The sequence below is a fragment of the Ips typographus genome, linkage group LG2, assembly GCF_016097725.1.
Source record: "Ips typographus isolate SLU linkage group LG2, UJ_Ityp_2.0, whole genome shotgun sequence".
NCBI classification, from domain to species: Eukaryota; Metazoa; Arthropoda; class Insecta; order Coleoptera; family Curculionidae; genus Ips; species Ips typographus.
This window is the reverse complement of record NC_138423.1, coordinates 1013471-1033799: the sequence shown is the minus strand read 5'-3', so window position 1 is coordinate 1033799 and position 20329 is coordinate 1013471. Positions and strand designations below refer to the sequence as shown.

General features: G+C 37.3%; 1 protein-coding gene across 1 annotated transcript in view; it reads right to left on the bottom strand.

Annotated features, from left to right (window-relative positions):
- LOC145725203 (uncharacterized) overlaps nt 1–18251 on the bottom strand; it is a 59639-nt gene extending 41388 nt beyond the window's left edge. The window contains exon 1 of the mRNA XM_081973853.1: nt 18234–18251. Coding sequence (XP_081829979.1) covers nt 18234–18236 — 3 coding nt within the window. The 5' untranslated portion in view covers nt 18237–18251. The remainder of the gene's footprint in view (nt 1–18233) is intronic.
- Between the last annotated feature and the right edge of the window lie 2078 nt (nt 18252–20329).

The window sequence follows — 20329 nt, the reverse complement described above, 5'->3', positions numbered from 1 at the left end:
AGTAGTAAAAAAGTTTTTAGACTATTCAGTACAAATTTGGACTTTCACAAGTCTTGGATGTTCAGTTTTAAACTATAAAACGATTTTTTAAATTGAAATTTGGAGGACTGTATATTCCTTAGGAAACCTTTTTCAGAAAAATGACATAATGCAAGTCAACTTATTTTTTGATTAGCTATCAAATGGTGAATTATTGACACTTAAAACTGGACCACCCTGTATACTGGATATACAAATATTTAGTAATACAAAAAATTCTAATTCAATTCAAAAATGTTTTTGCAATAAGTGCTCAAAATGTTGTGTACTGACTAACTGACAATAACTTAAACAAAACTGGATTATTTTCTTCGTTTTTCAAGACCTGTCCGTGAATATCTAGGCAATGTATTTCCAGGCAGATATATTGGTAGAGGAGAACCTTTGAGTGGCCTCCTAGATTTCCGGATCTAGCACCTCTGGACTTTTTTTTATGGGAAAAAAACAAATATTTTAAAACCAAACCGATAAAAACTGAAACTGAAAGAACAAATAAAGCACGAGTATAGGCTAATTTTTGGCGATATAATTAAAAATGTTCCAAGAGAGTTTTAGTTTCGTCAGTGGACAACATTTTGAGCATGTATCAAAAAAATCTGTTTGATTTAACCAATTGACATTTAGTTCACATGTCTAACTTTATAGGCTTTTTCATCATCAATTCAAAAATCATCATCATCAGCCTATACTATCGTCAAAACAGCCGCGTCGATTTGTCAAACCGGCGTCTCCACGCTCTAAACAACCCGCGACCGGTTCGCGATGCCCTGTAGCGCTCTGAGGGGGTTCTACTGCCGCTGGGCCATAATATGACAGATTTGGGAGAGAATCAGGGTTTGAAATCTCGGTATCAAAATCGATCAAAAGATCCGACATTGTAAAAAATAAAAATAAATCAAATTAAAAAAAAATTAATCCAAATAGGGATGCCAGTCGGTTTTCTTACCTAAAACCGACAAAAGAAACGAAGGGAATCAATTTTCAGTTGAAAGAACTTTCTTTTAAATCTAAAACTCAAACCACAAAACCTGACGGTCGACTTCACCACGTCGCTACCCCTCCTGCGCCTTTTACGTTGGAAACCCAGTCTCCAAGGAAAGAAAAACCAGCCTAGAAGGATAGCCGCTCGTAGTCCCAATTAGTCTTGTCAGCAATCGCAGGCTCCCACCTAGACGATTGTTAGTTGAGACAGCAACAAAAAAAAAAGCTCTGAACGAAACTCGAATTTGATTCGCACACGCATGCACCGTATTATGCTTTTTCCCGAACCGCGACACGCGCATTCGCAATTCTCACTCTCGACTGCCAACGCCCGGCTCCCCTACGCGCTTGCTCGGCCACTGTAGACCCCCCCCCCCACTCTATCGCGATCCGTTTCATGACCAAATAAGGAGCGTTTTTCGAGCTGGGTAATGACTTACGCAGGTCCGGACGTTTAAATCTTTGGCGGGTTTTTACGCGACAGGGAATTTGTTAGCGTTATGCAATTAAAGGGCGAGAATCACTACACCTCCCCCAAAAAGAGCGATGTTCGGGTTTTTTTTTTAAAAAACTCAAAAATTTCCGTTCAGAAATTTATGTGACCAACCTCGAACAGAGCCACACCCCTTTTCGCCCTTAAATCTAACTTAATACTACTTAAAATACAAGATTGTCTTATTGCAAAAAGACATATTTACATTATAGTACATTGCTAAAGCTTAAAACTACATTTGTGAGAACCCTTTACACAAACTCACTGATACTCAATAATATCGGTATCAGTCGCGCTTTCAGGAGGTATCCTAGCTCCCTCTAATCTGCCTCGGATTGCTCTGTCAAGTTCAGCAATTATCTTTTTTCTTCTTACTTGCCCATCTCTGAGCTGAGAGGCGTCTACCCCGTCTAATCGAATGATGAGCTGTGTTATTAGTTCCTCATAAAGGTCCGTCACATGTTGTTCGTTTCTCCGGTCCAGCACAATTTGGTGAATTAGCGAAAGTGCGTCCAATTCAAAGGAATCGAGCTCATCTTCGAAGTAGCTGCTAGTTTCGCTAGTTACTCGTACATTTCCGATATGAGCGCAACTTTCTTTGGGACCTGAGTCGATTTCGTAAGACTGAGGAGCGTTCTCTGTTTGATTATTTTGGTCTGCTTCCGGCTCGGGAACGACATCAGCCTCTGTCTGGATCGACGAAGCTTCGTCCCCGAACTCAACCATTTCATCGTAAGAGTCCGTCCTCCTAAAATCTCTTTCATTAAATTCTTCATCTGTGGACAGGTCATTCTCGTTCAGATCAACATCGTCGGGCAACTCAGGCTCTTCATTACCAATTGCCGCTGGACGGATGTCATCCACGTGATGTAGTGCTTGATGCCCATCTACCTCAACTTCGTAAGCCAGGTCTGAAACTACACGTTTAACCTCGCCAGGTCCTTTCCATGCTGGGGCAAAAGCTCCAGCCGCTCTAGCTCTGACATTTACTTTTTGACCTACGGAAAATGTCACCTTTGGAGCCACGTCTTTGTTTGGGTAAGTCTGGTTTTGAAACTTCAGTTGTCGAGAGAAAATTGTTCTATTCTTTTTCCTCCGGTTTTTGCTATTTTGTATAGTCCGATACCTTGTCCAAGCCGTTTTCCATTCGCCTGGAATGGGAAGTTCATATCCGAGAACGATGGACGAAGGGGTCTCCTTCGTGGCTCTGTTTTCCCTTGTTCTCAACACCTGTAGTGCTAGTGGCAACTGCTTTTCCCAATGTGAAGCTGGTCTGTCCAAAAGCAGGATCTTTAAGACCTTCTTAAACTCCTGAACACGCCTTTCGACTGGGTTCGCTTGCTGATGGTAAATTGGTGAAAAACGTTGCTCAATGCCATTCTCCTCACACAAGTTATGCATCTTTTTGGACGCGAAGCAAGGTCCATTGTCACTAACAAAAATACGAGGGGCTCCATATCTCGCTATAATTTCATTCCTCATTAAATTGACTACCCGGTCCGCTGTGATAGTTGACGTGGGGAACGCCTCCACCCACTTGCTAAATAGACATTCAAACACTACGACAAATCTGTGCCTTGTGCTAACTGCATTTGGAAATGGGCCAAGTGTATCACAGGACACCATCTCCCAAGGACACTGGGGCACCAATGGTCTGGCTGGTGCTGCCGGCTGTCGTTGTTGTCCTTTTACTAAAGAGCAGGGAATGCACCGTCGTATGTACTGGTAAATATCACGGTCCATGCATCCCCAGTAAAATCGTTTAGCTAGTTTTCTCTTGGTCTCTCTAGTCCCGGGATGAGCCATGTCTTCCGGATCGTGAAACCTATGAAGTACCATAGGAATGGCGTTTTTTGGAACCACCAGTCGATCACCATTTGGGTGTCTTCGCCAAAGTAGGTCTGCATTAACCACATATTCAGTTAATAGTTTCTCCTGAGCATTATTAAGATTAGATTGCCCTTCAAGATTTAAAACAGCTTCTTTGGTGTCTTGAATCACCTGAGATTTTCTCTGTTCTTTGGCCACCTGATCGTGTAACTCGTCCAAAGTAATCAAGCAAAAATCAGCTACTTTGTAGTGGTACTTCTCGTTATCATCGTCAATAGGATTTTTTTCATTTTCCACATCGTGTACATCAGGTGGAACCAGTCTTTCGTCATCAGGTTGAGCCGTATAGTCTGCCTCGTCTGGCAGCCTACTCAACAAATCCGGAAGTTGGTTTTCTTTCCCCTTTATGTGCTGTAGAGTGAAACTAAACTCTTGTAAGAGGAGTGCCCATCGGGTTAGCTTTGCTCGGCTATCTTTAAATTTCTGTAGCCAGGTAAGGCATGTCGAGTCCGTTCTTACCAAAAACGGACGGTCTTCTAGATATGCACGATAATGTTGTATTGCCCAAACAAGAGCAAGACACTCTTGTTCGTTTACGTGCCATTTTCTTTCGCTAGGTTTAAATTTTGCACTAGCAAAAGAAATTATCCGGCGTTGTCCTTTCTGTGGTTCTTGGTAAAGGACGGCGGCCATTCCTTCCTGTGATGCATCCGTCTGCAAGATGAAAGTTGCATTAAAATCTGGTCGATGAAGGGGCCGACTTTCCGCAACAGCCAGCTTAATGTCACAAAAGGCTTTTTCAGCGTCGGCATTCCACTTCAATGGTCCAGGCGGTCCTTTTAAGAGCTCGGTCAAAGCCGCGGTCATCTCACTATATCTAGGCACGTGCTCTCGCAGCCACCCACACGTGCCTAAAAATGATTGAAGCTGTTTTCGATTTTTTGGCTTATCAAAAACAGCAACTTGCTTCAAGTGCTTATTTTGTGGCTTAACTTGGTCACCATCAATCTCGAATCCTAGGTAGTCTAGTTTATGAGTAGCAATCTGGCACTTTTCGGCACTGATTCGAAGACCATGATTCAGCAGTCTATCAAACACTATTCTTAAGTCCACTTCATGTTGTTCTAGCGTATTACTAAAGACAATTATGTCGTCTAAGTAAACATAAACGCATTTATGTAGTAAGCCTACCAGCACTTCACCAGCCATAAGCCGCTGGAAGGTAGCAGGAGCGTTTTTTAACCCGAACGGCATGACCGTGAACTGATATGAGGTACCGTCGGGTGTAGTAAAAGCTGATTTTTCTTTATCCTGTTCGGCTAATGGAATCTGCCAGTAGCCGGCGCGCAGATCAAGCACAGTAAACACTTTGGCGTCTGACAATCCTTTCAGGCAGTCGGGGATTCGTGGCAGGCCAGCAGACTCGTCAATCGTCAGTTCATTGAGGCCCCGATAGTCTACGCAGAAACGTGGTTTCTTTCCTTGTCTCATAACCAGGACAGGGGGAGAGCTGAAAGGAGAAGTGGAGGGCTCTATAACTCCGGCCCTTAACATCTCGTCTATCTGATCATTCAGCAGTTTCATTTTCAGTGGAGACATTGGGTAGGCTCTCTTATGAACAGTACTGTCTGTTTTTAGTATAATCCGGTGCTTTACTGTCGACGTGGTCGCCTGCTTCAGACCTGTCTGGAACAGTTCGCTGTACTCGATAATTAGGTTCTTAATCCGGGAGTCTGTGCCTGTGGTCAGCTCAGGAAGTTTGACACCTATTAGCGGTACCGGGTTCATGTTTGCCCAATACGCTGTTAGTCGTTGTTGTATCCCCAGACTAACGCTGCCTCGAGAAAAGTCAATGGTAGCGTGTTGGCTTCGCAGAAAGGGCATTCCTAAAATCATCGGGTGACGAAGGCTCTTCACAACGTAGAAAGTGGCCTGAAAATGTACTCCTTTGATTTTGAAGTTTATTTTCGTTTTTCCAACTGGCCGCATTTTTTGTTCCGCTGATGCTAAGTGTAAGCTGATATCGACTGATTCTAGATCTGATTTTTCCACTAATTGAGACTGGATTAGATTCAGATCAGCTCCTGAATCCACGAGCGCTTCCAATAATCCTTCCCGGATCTGTACTAGTAACGTAGGTCTTCGTGGGTGATATTCAGCACTGCAAACGTACATAGTGTTAATTTGTTGGACAGGTTGCAGTGGCATATCTTCTTTACTAAATCTATTGTCAGTTTTACAAAATTCTTTGGTCGATGACCCTTCTAAGTCGTCAAATGACTGTCCTTGATGGTCTTCTAACACGGACAGGACAAATGCGTCTGGCAAATCTGTCGGTGTGTTTTTTGATGACAAAAGGTTAAATCGGTTGCTATTTACATTATTTTGAATATAACCTTCAGCATGACAGAGGGAAGTTTTTTGTACACAAGGTGGGGTATAATTTACACAGGGTTTTTGATCATCTTTCACTGTTGAGGAGACCTCTTTCCAGCCGATTAGATCCTCGTCATCAGGGACTACGATGCACTGAGAGTCTAATTTTGATTCATGGGATTCAGTGGGGCCGACGTCCTTAGGCGAGCGCCGGCCCGATTGGAGTTTTCCTGGTTTACGAATTCTTCTTGGTAAACAGCATTTACAGTTTGTCCTTCAGCTGGCGCTGCTCTGATCGCTTTTGGGCACACACGAGCAAAATGTGGCCCCCCGCAAATAAAACATCCATTTTTTGAACCACTAAAACCATGAGGTTTTTCTATCGGTGCGGTCCTTTGACCATTGGATAATGGTTCCGATTGTTTTGGTTGACGATACATTGGTTGGTCGCGTTTATCTTTTTTATTATTATTTAAATAATGTTGCTTTGTGTTATTATTAAATGAGGTCATTTCTACATTTTGAGGTCGACGAAAAGACTGATTCCGGTTTGCTGATTTATGACTATTGAATTCATCCATTAAATCGCGTTCGACTTCTTCAGCTGCCTGAATCAATCCCTCCATCGATTTAATTCCTGCAAAACGAAGCCTGGCTCTGATTTCGGGTCGCATTAAAGATAATGTTGTTACCGTCAGAAACTCATCGTTAAATGAAAGAGGATTGGTGATTCTGAAATATATAGCTCTTTTTCGCGAGAGAAATGTGTTAACCGATTCCCCGTCGCGTTGATGCTCACCATAGAACTTGGCAGTTAAATCGCGCCTTATTTGGTCACTATCATAATGCCTCAAAAACCGACGCGAAAATTCTTGAAATGAGATTCTGAAAGCCCGTAGGGGAGCAGCCCATTTAAGCGCCCCACCCTTTAGTTTGTCAATGGCAAAATTGGTAAGTTCAACCGTGTCCGTCCACTCAGCCGCATGAAAATGGCGTACTAATTCATTTAGAAAAAGCTGAGGGTCTTCAGTATCAAGGCCTTCAAAACTGGCCCTACATATAAGTTTCGGCGAATTCATATTGCTTAATTTTGTGGTTAATTGTGTTAAGACGTTCGCTAATAATTGGTCAGTGTTTGGAATAGTTGTAGGCGTCCGGCGTACAACCGTATCTTGACTCCGGTCATTATGAATAGACAAATTTCCGGTTAATTGACCCGCTGGTCCTGTTCTCCATGTATCTCGTATTTCGCTCCACGATTCACTCTCAGGACAACGATCAATCGAGACATCCGAAAATGAAGATGGAGGAGGAATCAAAATATCTCCTGATTGATCATTGTCAAAAACAGAATGACGTGTTAAGTGAACTCTTAACGACTCTTCCATTTCAAAAGGTACCCGATCCCTCAAAAATCCGACAGTCCCCACCAGGGATGCCATATCGTCAAAACAGCCGCGTCGATTTGTCAAACCGGCGTCTCCACGCTCTAAACAACCCGCGACCGGTTCGCGATGCCCTGTAGCGCTCTGAGGGGGTTCTACTGCCGCTGGGCCATAATATGACAGATTTGGGAGAGAATCAGGGTTTGAAATCTCGGTATCAAAATCGATCAAAAGATCCGACATTGTAAAAAATAAAAATAAATCAAATTAAAAAAAAATTAATCCAAATAGGGATGCCAGTCGGTTTTCTTACCTAAAACCGACAAAAGAAACGAAGGGAATCAATTTTCAGTTGAAAGAACTTTCTTTTAAATCTAAAACTCAAACCACAAAACCTGACGGTCGACTTCACCACGTCGCTACCCCTCCTGCGCCTTTTACGTTGGAAACCCAGTCTCCAAGGAAAGAAAAACCAGCCTAGAAGGATAGCCGCTCGTAGTCCCAATTAGTCTTGTCAGCAATCGCAGGCTCCCACCTAGACGATTGTTAGTTGAGACAGCAACAAAAAAAAAAGCTCTGAACGAAACTCGAATTTGATTCGCACACGCATGCACCGTATTATGCTTTTTCCCGAACCGCGACACGCGCATTCGCAATTCTCACTCTCGACTGCCAACGCCCGGCTCCCCTACGCGCTTGCTCGGCCACTGTAGACCCCCCCCCCCCACTCTATCGCGATCCGTTTCATGACCAAATAAGGAGCGTTTTTCGAGCTGGGTAATGACTTACGCAGGTCCGGACGTTTAAATCTTTGGCGGGTTTTTACGCGACAGGGAATTTGTTAGCGTTATGCAATTAAAGGGCGAGAATCACTACAATACTGTCTCCACTGCTGGACAAAAGCCTCTCTCATACTTTGCCATTCCCTCCGGTCCTGTGCCATCAGCATCCAGTTTCCAGCGAGTTTCTTTATGTTGTCATTCCATCAGGCTGATGGGCGTCCTCTGTTTCTGTTCCTCTGGTAGTTTAAAAAAGATCGTCTTAAGTCCTTAATTTTCAATGTTTTTTTTCAAAGTCACATCCCACTTTAACTCAGAAATAACTTACCATCTTGACAGTTTAATTTAAATAAAAAATATTTAATAAATCGTTTTCTTCATAACTAATTTGAAGTCTCAGTTACTAAAAGAGATTGAAACTTGATTAGGAAAAAAACATGATCTTCAGAAATGCCGATTTACGCGATACAAGTCAGTTATCGATAAGTGACGATACAGAAGATAGGGCGTTTTAAAATTATGTACATGAAATTACAGGATTTTACCCACACACCTTGTATATGTCTAAAACCTACATTTTAGTAGAATCTCAAATTTTGGGTCTATTGGAAAATAAAGTAATGTTAGTAACGCCCTCTTTGGACTACCACAAATATACCGATAATTTTTCTGTGTTTCTTATCAATGTTGGTAAAGTATTAGGTAACTATACCGTTATGATCTTATCATAGGTATTCTGTTATTTATACTACGGTAAAAGTGTTCTTTTAAGTGTTCGAAAATGTAAATAGTTTTTTTTGATTAAAAATCTAACAAAAGCAATATCATAAAAAGCTTTTTTCAGTTATTAATCGGATAAAACAAAAATACAAAAATAAAAGCAATGTGTACTTACGGGTATTTCCGGGATTCCACAAGCAATAAGCGAACAGTATTAACCGGATAACCAATAGCACACCACAAAATAGCATCATGTAAAATATAAAAGACAAAAAGTACATGTAAAAATCTCTCTCGAACATTCTGTTACAGTTTGACGAGCTTTACGGAAAGTTGACTTACAGTCAGCAGATTTCACGTGTCAATGCGGGCATATAATAAAGAGAAAATGTTTGTTAAAATTTTATAAAGTGATAAGATAACCTGTATTAGTTTAAGAGGTATTTTAGGCCACACTTTATATTACGTACATACCACAGTATTGGTCTTTGCACAGTGATATGGCTAAATAGGTACTGTTTATTTAGTGCAAATAATGTTAACAATATTGTAAGTAATTCTGTCAATATAGTATATTACGTAACTAGTGCTGTAAGAACTCATGGAATTACAAACTTTTTCCATATCGTGCGTAAAATGCCTTAGAGCACGTGTGACTTACTATACTTTACCTACGACCAAATGGAAAATCCTGTTTTCGCAATTCATATAATTCAGAGTAACTTTTCATTAAAGAAGTATATTTTCAACGTATTGACATCATATTTGTACTAATCATAGGTATTATGCCACTAAAGAAAAAAATAATAACGTAATAACAAAAATTCACAAATCATGTTACTTAAATAATTGTTAGTGTTGTTCTTAAAATAATTATTTACGGTGACATTACAGTTATTAAGAAGAAAGGGAAAACTTTCAGTAATATTACTTGATGTGTTTGCTATTGGAGATAATATTCTAGACGAAATGGTAGATACTTAAAACTGTATGAACAATGCATGCACAAAAAAAGAAGAAATATAAACAAAATCAATTTTGTGCGTTTTTTTTTACATCTGTGTGTAAAGAGGTTTATTACGTAACGGAAAACTATGAGTAATTAGCTATTTACACTGAGGTCGTAGGTATACAAATAAAACTTAAATAAAGTAAATCTTTGGGATACACTTTTGTGGCCAAATAGTTATTAGCTGCTTTATAAGGCGAACCCAGAGACACCAAATCATAATCTACTATTGCTGACCTTTCTTGCTGCTTATTTCCATTTTGTGGTCACAAAATACGTCTCTTCTGCTTTTTCAAACAAATTTCCTCATCTGATAATGACATCTTTTTGAATTTCAATCCATTAAATAAAAATTTGACAAATAAATTTGCAATTAATTAGGGATGCAACTTATTCGGGGGTAATATCCCTAGTGCATTTAATTTTTCCGGAAAAACGAGTTTCTAAGTAATTTGTTTTAACAAATAGCATGAGTATTCCAATTTTTCCACGGGAAAAATTAGATGCACGAGGGATATTTGGTAAGATTATTTCTTGAGTTAAATAAACATTTTATTTTAATTAAAACAATAAGAACAATAACTTTCAAGCTAGAAAGGGTAACACTATTCTTTATGTTGTTGTGAGGAGTGTGCAATTTTTTCGAATTTTTTTCCGGAAAAACTGCTGACAGCTAAGTTGACAGTTGTTAAGTGATTTTTCCACTTAAAATTTACATTTGTTATACTAGTTCTTGATAGCGATTGGTCAAAATTGATAGGAAGGAAATAATCTTTGTAAGACTTTATAAGGCAATGGAAATATCGACCATCAATCATCATTATTAGTTCGCAACAGAAAAAATGATGTTATTGCCCCAGATAGTTTATTATTGTTTCAACTGTTTATCCACTTTAATCGATTACTATTATCAACTCAGATTAGTGTGACGAGCCTTCGTCTATTCAAAAATACAACAATTACACATACATTTCGGAATTAAGTAAATATTCAAACTATTTTTGTAATGTGTTCTCAACTTGATGATAAGGAGGCGCACATGCAACATTGATTTCATCCTTGTCTATCGTTAACTTTTAACAAGTTAACAATCTATTAACAAAGATTGAACATTTACTAAATGAATGTCTTTCACCAAAAAAACATTCACTGATTAGCGCTTTCTATCTCACATATCATACATTTTTGTTTTAATGACATGAATCGAAAGAATAGGGTTAAAAAACTAATTTTTTTTCAAGCGGTCTAAAATAAATTGTGTACCTGTACTGCCGGCGTAGAAAGGCTATTTCATATCCTAGGAGGTAAAAAATAATGTCCAGAACTTGATCCAGACTAAAAGCGTTGCATTTAGAAAAAAGCAGATGAAATTAATGCAACACTTACTTTGCTTTGATTGGCTTGTCAGGCTTGGCTCTGCAATACAATCCTTTCATGTTCTTATTCTGAAATACAGTTTTCCTGAAGGTGTCAGGGTTAAATTTGTGATCAAATCAACATAAACAAACGGACTGACACAAGCAAAAAGACAAAAACTGATTGACACAACACGGCTAATACGATAACAACACGAAGCTATTTCCAAAGTTGTCTAACAGAGGGCGTATCATGGCTGTCTAGCGTCATCTGTCGATTACGGTTACGCGCTCCGAATTTACACGGAACGCGGTTCTTGAAAATAGGCTTTCAAAAATGTTATCGGTCATTTGCTCTGGTTTTCTGGCTTCAAATCTCCGTTGTTCTATGAGAATGATATTTTTTCAGTAACTGTTATATATGTATATTTACCAGTCCGAATTAATCGGTTAACCTGGCTAGGAAACGATACACATCCTATGTTTACCTTTTACTGTGTCATCTGTCAAAAAACGTGATGTCCATGGCACACTAATTCAAAATTCTAATTGCTTTGTTGTATTGTCAAATAAAGTTTCAGTGAAGCCGTAAAGCGACCTAAATCGCCGAAATGAGTGATAGTGATAAAATAAGTTGTACACCACCTGCTTTAGCAGCAATAGCGTCAAATACGCTAAATAATTTGATTCCTGGCAGGTCCCGCGAAATGTATGAACGAGCGTACAATAAATTCACCACTTGGGCCAGAGAACACCAAGCGGTCAATTTTACCGAAAATGTTGTATCGGCCTATTTAGACCATTTAAGTAAATAATTGAAGAGTTCGACAATGTGGGCGCAATATTCCTTGCTTAAAGCTGAGCCAAATATTAAAGACAGTATAAATATTCTATCGTATAAAAATGTGCAAGCATTTTTAAAGCGAAAAAGTGAAAACTATGCAGCTAAAAAGTCTAAAACTTTCACCAAGTAGACACTTTTTTAACAGAAGCACCTGACAAAAAGTATTTAGCCATGAAGGTAAGATCCGAAACAAAAATAAATTTATGATTTTTTTTTAATACCTATATTCAACATTTTTAGGTTGTTTTAATATACGGCATATCAGGGGCATGTCGATGTAATGAACTGGTAAACTTGAGAATTTAACATATTGAATACATGCTAAAATTAATTCTCTCTAAGAGAATTTTACATAAATATTTGTAAAAAATACTTGTCTCTTCGTCCAGATGTTATTGATACAGATCGTTTTTTCATTAAATATCAAAATGGAGTTTGCCACAGAGTTGTAATGGGTATTCACAAAATCTCAAGTATTCCCAAGGAAATAGCGTTGTTTTTGAAATTGGCTGATGTCAAAGAATATACTGGTCACTGCCTTCGCCGAACCTCTGCAACTCTTCTTGTAGATAATGGTGGAGACATTTGCTCATTGAAAAGACACGGTGGTTGGAGGTCTGCAAACTGTAGCAGAAGGCTACATTGACGATTCTTTAAGAAATTAAAGACCTATTACATTACTTCCAGTACTAAGCAAATTACTCGAACTCATCATAAAAAACAGACTTCAAGAACAGATTGGACAGCACATTCCATCATACCAGTTTGGCTTTAAACCAAAACACTCGACTATACATCCACTTTTTATCTTAACCAACAACATACAAACAACGCACCTCAACAGCAACAAAACAGCTTGTTTGTTCATGGACATTAACAAAGCTTTTGACAGTGTGCCAGACACAAACAAAGGACTACTTTACAAACTACATAAACTTGATACACCAAAATACTTACTTTACACAATCAGAAATTTACTAGAAAATAGACAACTGCACGTTCGAATAGACAACACACTTTCCTTTCCTTTCAGTCCTGAACAAGGACTACCCCAAGGATCACCCCTCTCACCTTTACTTTACAACCTATACTGCCATGACATATACAATCACAACAAGCAGGACAAAAAACCAATTTGACAAAACCGCATACATATTACAATACGCAGACGACACTGCACTTATAGTACACGACAAAACTACGTCAAAAGCAGCGTCAAAACTACAATCACTTACTGACGATACTATGACGTGGTTCTACAGATGGAGACTGACCCCCAACGCAACTAAAAACCAACTTTTACTACCAAACCATAGGATCAAAGACGACTCCCCAAACATAACCGCGGACGGCTACATAACTGAACCCAAACATGACGTAAAATACTTAGGCCCGGTTGTAAAAACTAAGATTAAACTGAGTTCCGTATGAAAACCAAGTTTATCCTAAAAACAGTGTTGCAAAACAGCGGTTTACATCTTAAACCTGGTTTTGACCTACGGTTTCAGTAAACCGTCGTTTTTCTTGGATTAGACCTGGCTTAACCTAACTTTTTACAAGTCGTACAGAGGTATTAAATTACGTTTCCTGTTTACTTTCTGAAATGGATCTAGAAAATGAACTTACAGATGATGAAGATTTTCTAGAACTAGTTAATATCTTGCAAGAAGGACCAAGAAGGCGTCGCGTTTTCAGAATAAGGCAAAATCATTTCTTACAATGGAATGAGCAACAGTTTTTAATGAGATTTCGTACCCAAAATTTCCTGAATTTTGTTATCTATGTCATCAATTTTGGTTTTCTTTTCAGGGCCTCCCCCAGTTCCATAGTTATAAATTTTTTCTTCTGAAAACTTATTTTTTGTCTTTTTCTTCATGTTTTCATACTTCCTTCTTAGAATTATGGCAGATCGATAAGTTGTGCTGCTTGAATTAAATAAAGTTTCGATTTCAGCCCAGCAACCATTCTTTTTATTATTGGCCCCACTGTCACCCACTGTTGCACCAAGGACAGAAGAAGTGCTTCTTCTGTGGATGAGAAATTAAATGTTCTTTTATTCTCTCCCATCTCCAACGGTCAAACGGAGCAGATTATAATAAACAATTAAACAAAACAAATATTTAAATAAATGAACTGTTGAGTACAGCGCCAAAAACAAGACAACTGTTGAATTCAGTTGTCACGAATGTCACGTCACTTGTCTAAAATCGGATTTAACCTAATTTATTCTTCTCTTAAATGTTATTTTCCTCTCGATCATTGGTGCCAACATAAATAAAACGTAGTTTATATAAACTAGGTTTCAAATCGTCTTATACAACACATGACCCATTTAAACTTAGTTCTTACTTGAACCTGGTTTCACTGAACGTCCGCTTAAACCGTATGTTTACAACCGGCCCTTAGGCGTAATACTGGACCAAAAACTAAAATTTACAAAACACTTAAAAAATGCAAGAACTGAAACTATTAAACGGACAAAACACTTTATGGCCCTATTTATAAACAATGCTTCGCTCGTTCTCAGACTTGAGTCGTACTCAAGTACAGTTTTTTGTTTTATAAACCTAACTTAACCTCTAAGGCGTACTTCGGTCGTGCTTACATCGAGACTTGCTCAAGTTAGGTATTAACCTGACTTGAGCATTGCTTGGTTTCTTTTTTGACGTTTCAAAATAAAACTGTCTAAAATTGAAAGTTAGAGGTTTAAAAACTCAAATCAAAACACAATAAAAAAATCAAAAAGTTTGTGGTTTATTTCGTCAACTTTTCAGGAAATAGATACTGTGTAAGTATTATTACCACAAATTGTTCAAGTATAAACCATAGATCTTCAATATAATTAATAATTGCAGTATGGCACATGCTGATATAGAGGATACAGATGAATTTTTGGAATACATCAATGATGAAAATATGTTACAAAGGTGGGCCCCCTTTGTTCTGTGTTTTGTCTTCTTTTTCTACGATATAAAATTATATAGAGCAACCCACATAAACATTTCTATTGATCATCTTACTTCTGTTTTAAATTATTCCACAGTTTCTTACGTTTGACAGCATTCCTGGGCACAGTTATTATAGATCCTTGGGAATTATACTCTGTAGCAATTTCTGTCCATTCTGCTTGTTTTTTTTTTGTACAGTTGCTGCGTCGTTCGTTTGTCATCCACTAATTTGTGTTTGTCTACTAAATTAGCCAACAAAAGCTTCTCTTTTTGGGTATAGGCTGTTATTTTAGCCATCAAAAAATGTCTTCTACCATCTTCTACCATATCTTTACCATCTATAGGCATATAGATGGTAAAGATATGTATAAAATTATTGTTGAATACGTACCTCAAGGGAAATAATTAATATTTTAAAAAGAAAACCACCAAACCAAACCAAATGCAAATAACTTACAATCAACGCTCAAACAACAACTTCCGCGTTCCAGGTAAATTGCCAAACATTTTTGACATTGGCAATGAAGGTAACACGAAAGTTACTAGAAAATGAAGTTAAAAAATTTAAAATTACTAGCAAAACTATCTTTGGTTATGCTTGGCCGAGAATTACCGAAGTTTTGTTTATAAAACTTGTGTCGTACTTAAGACTCGAGACGTACTTCGCGAAGTTGTACTTGAGTATGAGATTGAGATTCGTTTATAAATACGGGCATAATAACCAAAATAAGACACCCAGAAAACCCACTACACAACCCATCCAACCAACTTCTCTACGAACGTACAAACATGACCAAAATAACAGACAGACTTATACAACTACAAAACAAATGGAAAAATAATCCAAACAACTGGACAATAATAAACCCACTGTGCATAACAAGACAAACCAGACAATCCCGTTACCTCTTTCCCACTGCCACCCTACTAGAGCACTTTAACTAAGACTACTTTTTTTTTTTTTTTTGTAAATAAATTGTAAATAATTAGAATAAGTTAACATGTATGCTAAAATTATAAAAAAAAATCCCACTGTAAACATAGGCAGAAAGACCAAGTGGTCGATAGCCTTTTTTCTGTTGAAAATAAAGATTGTTTATATATATATATATATATATATATATATATATATATATATATATACAGGGTGGACCATAAGTAATGGGACATAGAGCTACAGCATATTCCTGACATCAAAATAATACGATTTAGCGAAATTATCCTATACCGAAAATTAATATTAAGAAAGATACAGGGTGTGAAAGTTGAAATTTTATTTTTGTTTTTTTATCATATCTTCATGGTCGTTTGATATAAATTACTGAAAGTTGGTATAAAGGGGTTTTGGCAGGCGTTAAATACGATGCTTTCATTTGTTTTGTAGTAGCTGATAGGGGGCGCTAGCTGCAACCATATCCGTTCCTTCAAGAGACTCTAACTTTTTTTTACGGAACTGAAACGACCATATGCTCTCAAAACATGATTCTAAGATGTTTTCTATGTAAAAAAGGTATACTTGTTGTAAGTCTTAAAAGTTGACTGTTTTCGAGTTATTTAATGTTTTATTATTGCATGCATTGTCGTATGTTAATACGATATGTGCTGTATACCCTTAAGTTACACACATAACAGTTTCTGTATGTAAATTTGACCGTTTAAAAAATGTTTGTAAACTTTAAAATAAAGCTAGTTGTTATGAACGCCCTTTTTGTTTTTGTATCAAATCCTACTTAGAATTTAAAAAAAAAAGTAATTAAAATCTGCTGTACATGTAGATGCATGCAATAATAAAAGATTAAATAACTCGAAAACGGTCGACTTTTAAGACTTACAACAAGTATACCTTTTTTACGTAGAAAACATCTTAGAATCATATTTTGAAGTCATATGGCCGTTTCAGTTCCGTAAAAAAAAGTTTGAGCCTCTTGAAGGGACGGAGATGGTTACCGCTAGCGCCCCCTATCAGCTACTACAAAACAAATGAAAGCATCGTATTTTACGCCTGCCAAAACCCCTTTATACCAACTTTCAGTAATTTATATCAAAAGACCGTGAAGATATGACAACAAAGCTAAAATAAAATTTCAACTTTCACACCCTGTATCTTTCTTAATATTAACTTTCGGTATAGGACAATTCAGCTAAATCGTATTATTTTGATGTCAGGAATATGCTGTAGCTCTATGTCCCATTACTTATGGTCCACCCTGTATATATAAAAATGACACAGCAATGAAAATTCTGGATGTAAATGATTGTAATTTAATACCAATGGAGAACAATACCACAGATGATATCAGAGTAATTTCAATAACCTACTTTAAATGTAGACCATGAAGTAAAGGGGCAGGAATTTCATTTATGGCAGAATTGTAAACTTGAAAATTGCTCATTTAAACTGACGGTTCATAGTTCGAATACCGACAAAGAAAATGTGTAGATTATTAGTTACATTTTTCTATTAATTGATATTTTAATTTATGTTAATTGTGTTGTGAATATAAAAAGTTTGTAATGCAAGGAATAAAGCAAACAAACATGAAAAATCAGTGGTTTATTATGCCTAATGAAAAAGTTGAATTTATAAGATTGTGTTAAAATGATTGACCAAATTATGTATGCTAGTATTAACCTAATTAGCCAACAAATTGGGTTTTCCGGTCAAAACATTGTAAATCCATACACCCTGTATACATGTCGCTTGAAAAAAAAAGTATACGTTACACGGACGTAGAAAGCGATTATTGTGCTTCGCTCAGTTGTCAGCACAATAATCGCCTCTTTCTACGGCTAATAACATAATATACTATTTTCATATTCTTGCAGAAAAAATCATGGTCGTAAATGTTTCTACATTAGTTTGAATTTGTCCGTTAAATTTAAAAGATTTGTTTTGGTGCCCGTGTGACGTACGCAATTCTGGGCGATTTTATTGGCTGTTGCACGCCATCTGTTTCACTTCTTGTCGCTGATTGGTTGATAGTGTAGTACGTCACCGGCGGCGGGCTTTTTAAACATGCAATTAATCATTGTCAGTTTGAAATCTAAGTCAATTCATTTGAGTTGTTTACTATCGGTTTTTTAAGTTTCTTTCTGTTAATACTCATTTATCAAGCCGTGTGTTTACCATTACGCCAGTTTTTTTTAAGAGCATTATATGTATGTGCGGTTCAAACAATCAGTAAGTACCTTGATTATGATGATTGATATTGTTTATCCGCTATTATAGTCATTTCTAACCCGTTGATAAAAGTGACCCATTTTTAGTTTTAAACAGATTCATTGTGATTCCTTAAATTTCTTTAATAGAAATTGGTTGAAACCCTACAGTTATTGATACTAAGTAGTATGTAGACTGCGCGTAGTTTTGATTCGGCGGATCTTTAGACACGTCGTTTTTCATATAGGAATGCAAAAGGTTTTTTGACAAAATTTTGTTTTTGATTCGTCCGATTATATTTACAACTTACTCACCATTTTCAGTACAATTATCCGGCTTTTTCTTACACATAAAAAAATTTGCACTAATATTGTAAATCAGAAATCCGATACAACTCAAAACGCGTATAACATTCATAATTACACGTAATTTCTACTTTAGTGAATTATCGAATAAAGTGTAAGCATTCTAATATAGTTCTGTGCAGTTTTAAAGATTTTGATTATTTTTATCGATATATTGATAAGAATGAGGGAAGGACGGAAAATACGTCGATGTCACGGTTTTTTTTTGGAACTTAAATGTCGAATAATGTCAATTATTATTGGCCGCATTCGTAAGAACACATCGATTAGCAATAGCTAGACAATTTTCTAATGAACGCATTGAAATAAAATTAGTATTGATCGAAAAAGGATTACTTAAAGGTCATTTTGCCCATCGAATTGAAAATTCGATTTTTCTTGTTGTGGCCATTATTCAATAAAACTCAACAAAAGAAAGAAAATTTATTTATTTAATTTATAGACAAGGTACATTTTTGTAGGGATGTCAAGTGTTTACCATTATAGTTAGTTTTAGTAGGATTGTATGCAGTTATTAAGAAAATTAACAGTATTACTTGATGAACTTCAAAGGAGGTGAAAAAGGTGGTACGTGGAGGTAGAAGGTGTGAAAAAAGGTTTTTTTGTTTTTGGTTGTTGATTGTCAAGAGCATCAAGAGAGACTTTTAATGAGAGCTGGAAAGTCAGTTTTCTAAAAAATTCGAGCAAAAATCAGACTATTGAAGATCAGGGGATCTTAGAAAGCTGTTTCCTTCCGGAACGGAAGTTACTGAGTGTAATACCGAGTGCTACCAGCAATTGTACCGTCTAGTCCAGGTTATGACATGGAGCAGATTGTGATAGAGGACCTATTCCAGAAGTGGTTAAATCGATAACCAAGGAGGCCTCCCGGCTGTTACCGAGATACAGCCTTTGCAGTTAAAAATCCACCTCAACGGAAAAGAAGAAGATTGGTCAACTGACGGTTTATCTTGGACAATTTGGACTCTTTGACGAAAAATATTAGTTGTAAGTAGTTTGTAATTTTTTGTATTAAAGACATTTGTAGTTTCAATGATATATTTAGAAGCAGGATTTTTAGGTAGAAAGTAAGTTAGATAGGTTTAGTTATTTACCTTAAAAATAACATCCCTATTATAGAATTTTTATTCAAGCTTATTTATTTAAATTTTCTTTATTTACTAGATTATTAGAATGAATGGTCAGGGTGAACTAGTGAACTAGAATGCAACTAGGAGGTGAGGGAGATTTGAGTAAATCTCATCTTCAGGATGATAATAATCATGACAATAATTAATATTATAAGACATTAATACATAAAAGACCAAATACATAATAAATAAAATAACATCCGTTCAAGTATTGGCGTTTACTAAGATAAGAGATACTCTTTTTGGTGATCAGTTTTGTAAACAGTTACGGACATTTCAGCTGTCACTTCTCTGTTTGTTTACGTTGATTTTCGTTAGGAATTTAGCTGGCCGAATTTAAATGACAAGCTGACAAGTGAGACTGCCAATCGTCAACACTGTCAAAATCGAGGAGGAGGAGGAGGAGGAGGAGGAGAAGGAGGAAAAAGTAAACACATATCTGAAAACAAATTTGGTAATTTAAACCATAAGTCTTTATCAGGAAGAGTGGAGTTTACAAAGGAGAGGGTTATAACGAAGTTGAAGGAATCGGGGTTAGAAGTTCAGAGACCTGAAACAGGCAGTAGCAGCAGAGTGGTTTAGTTGATCGTTAAGGCAAATGCATTCGTTGCCCTTCGTGGCTTTATTAATTTCAAGAACCTCGAGAAGGTTTAGAAGATTACCTTTTTCACAAAAATTTAACCCCCTGAAAGCCTTGTTCAATGTTAACAGAATGTTGGTTAAGACGGAGGTGTCGTGCGAAGTTCGATTTGATGTAAGTTGTGTCCAAGTTAGGGTTGTTACGATATTTGTCAGCCTCTCGGGTGTGTTCATGGGCTCTTGTGGAAAATTGTCTACCTGTCTGTCCAATGTAGGTTGCTTTACACTGTGGGGTGTAGCAGGACAGTTGATATACGCCAGATCTCTGAAGTGGGG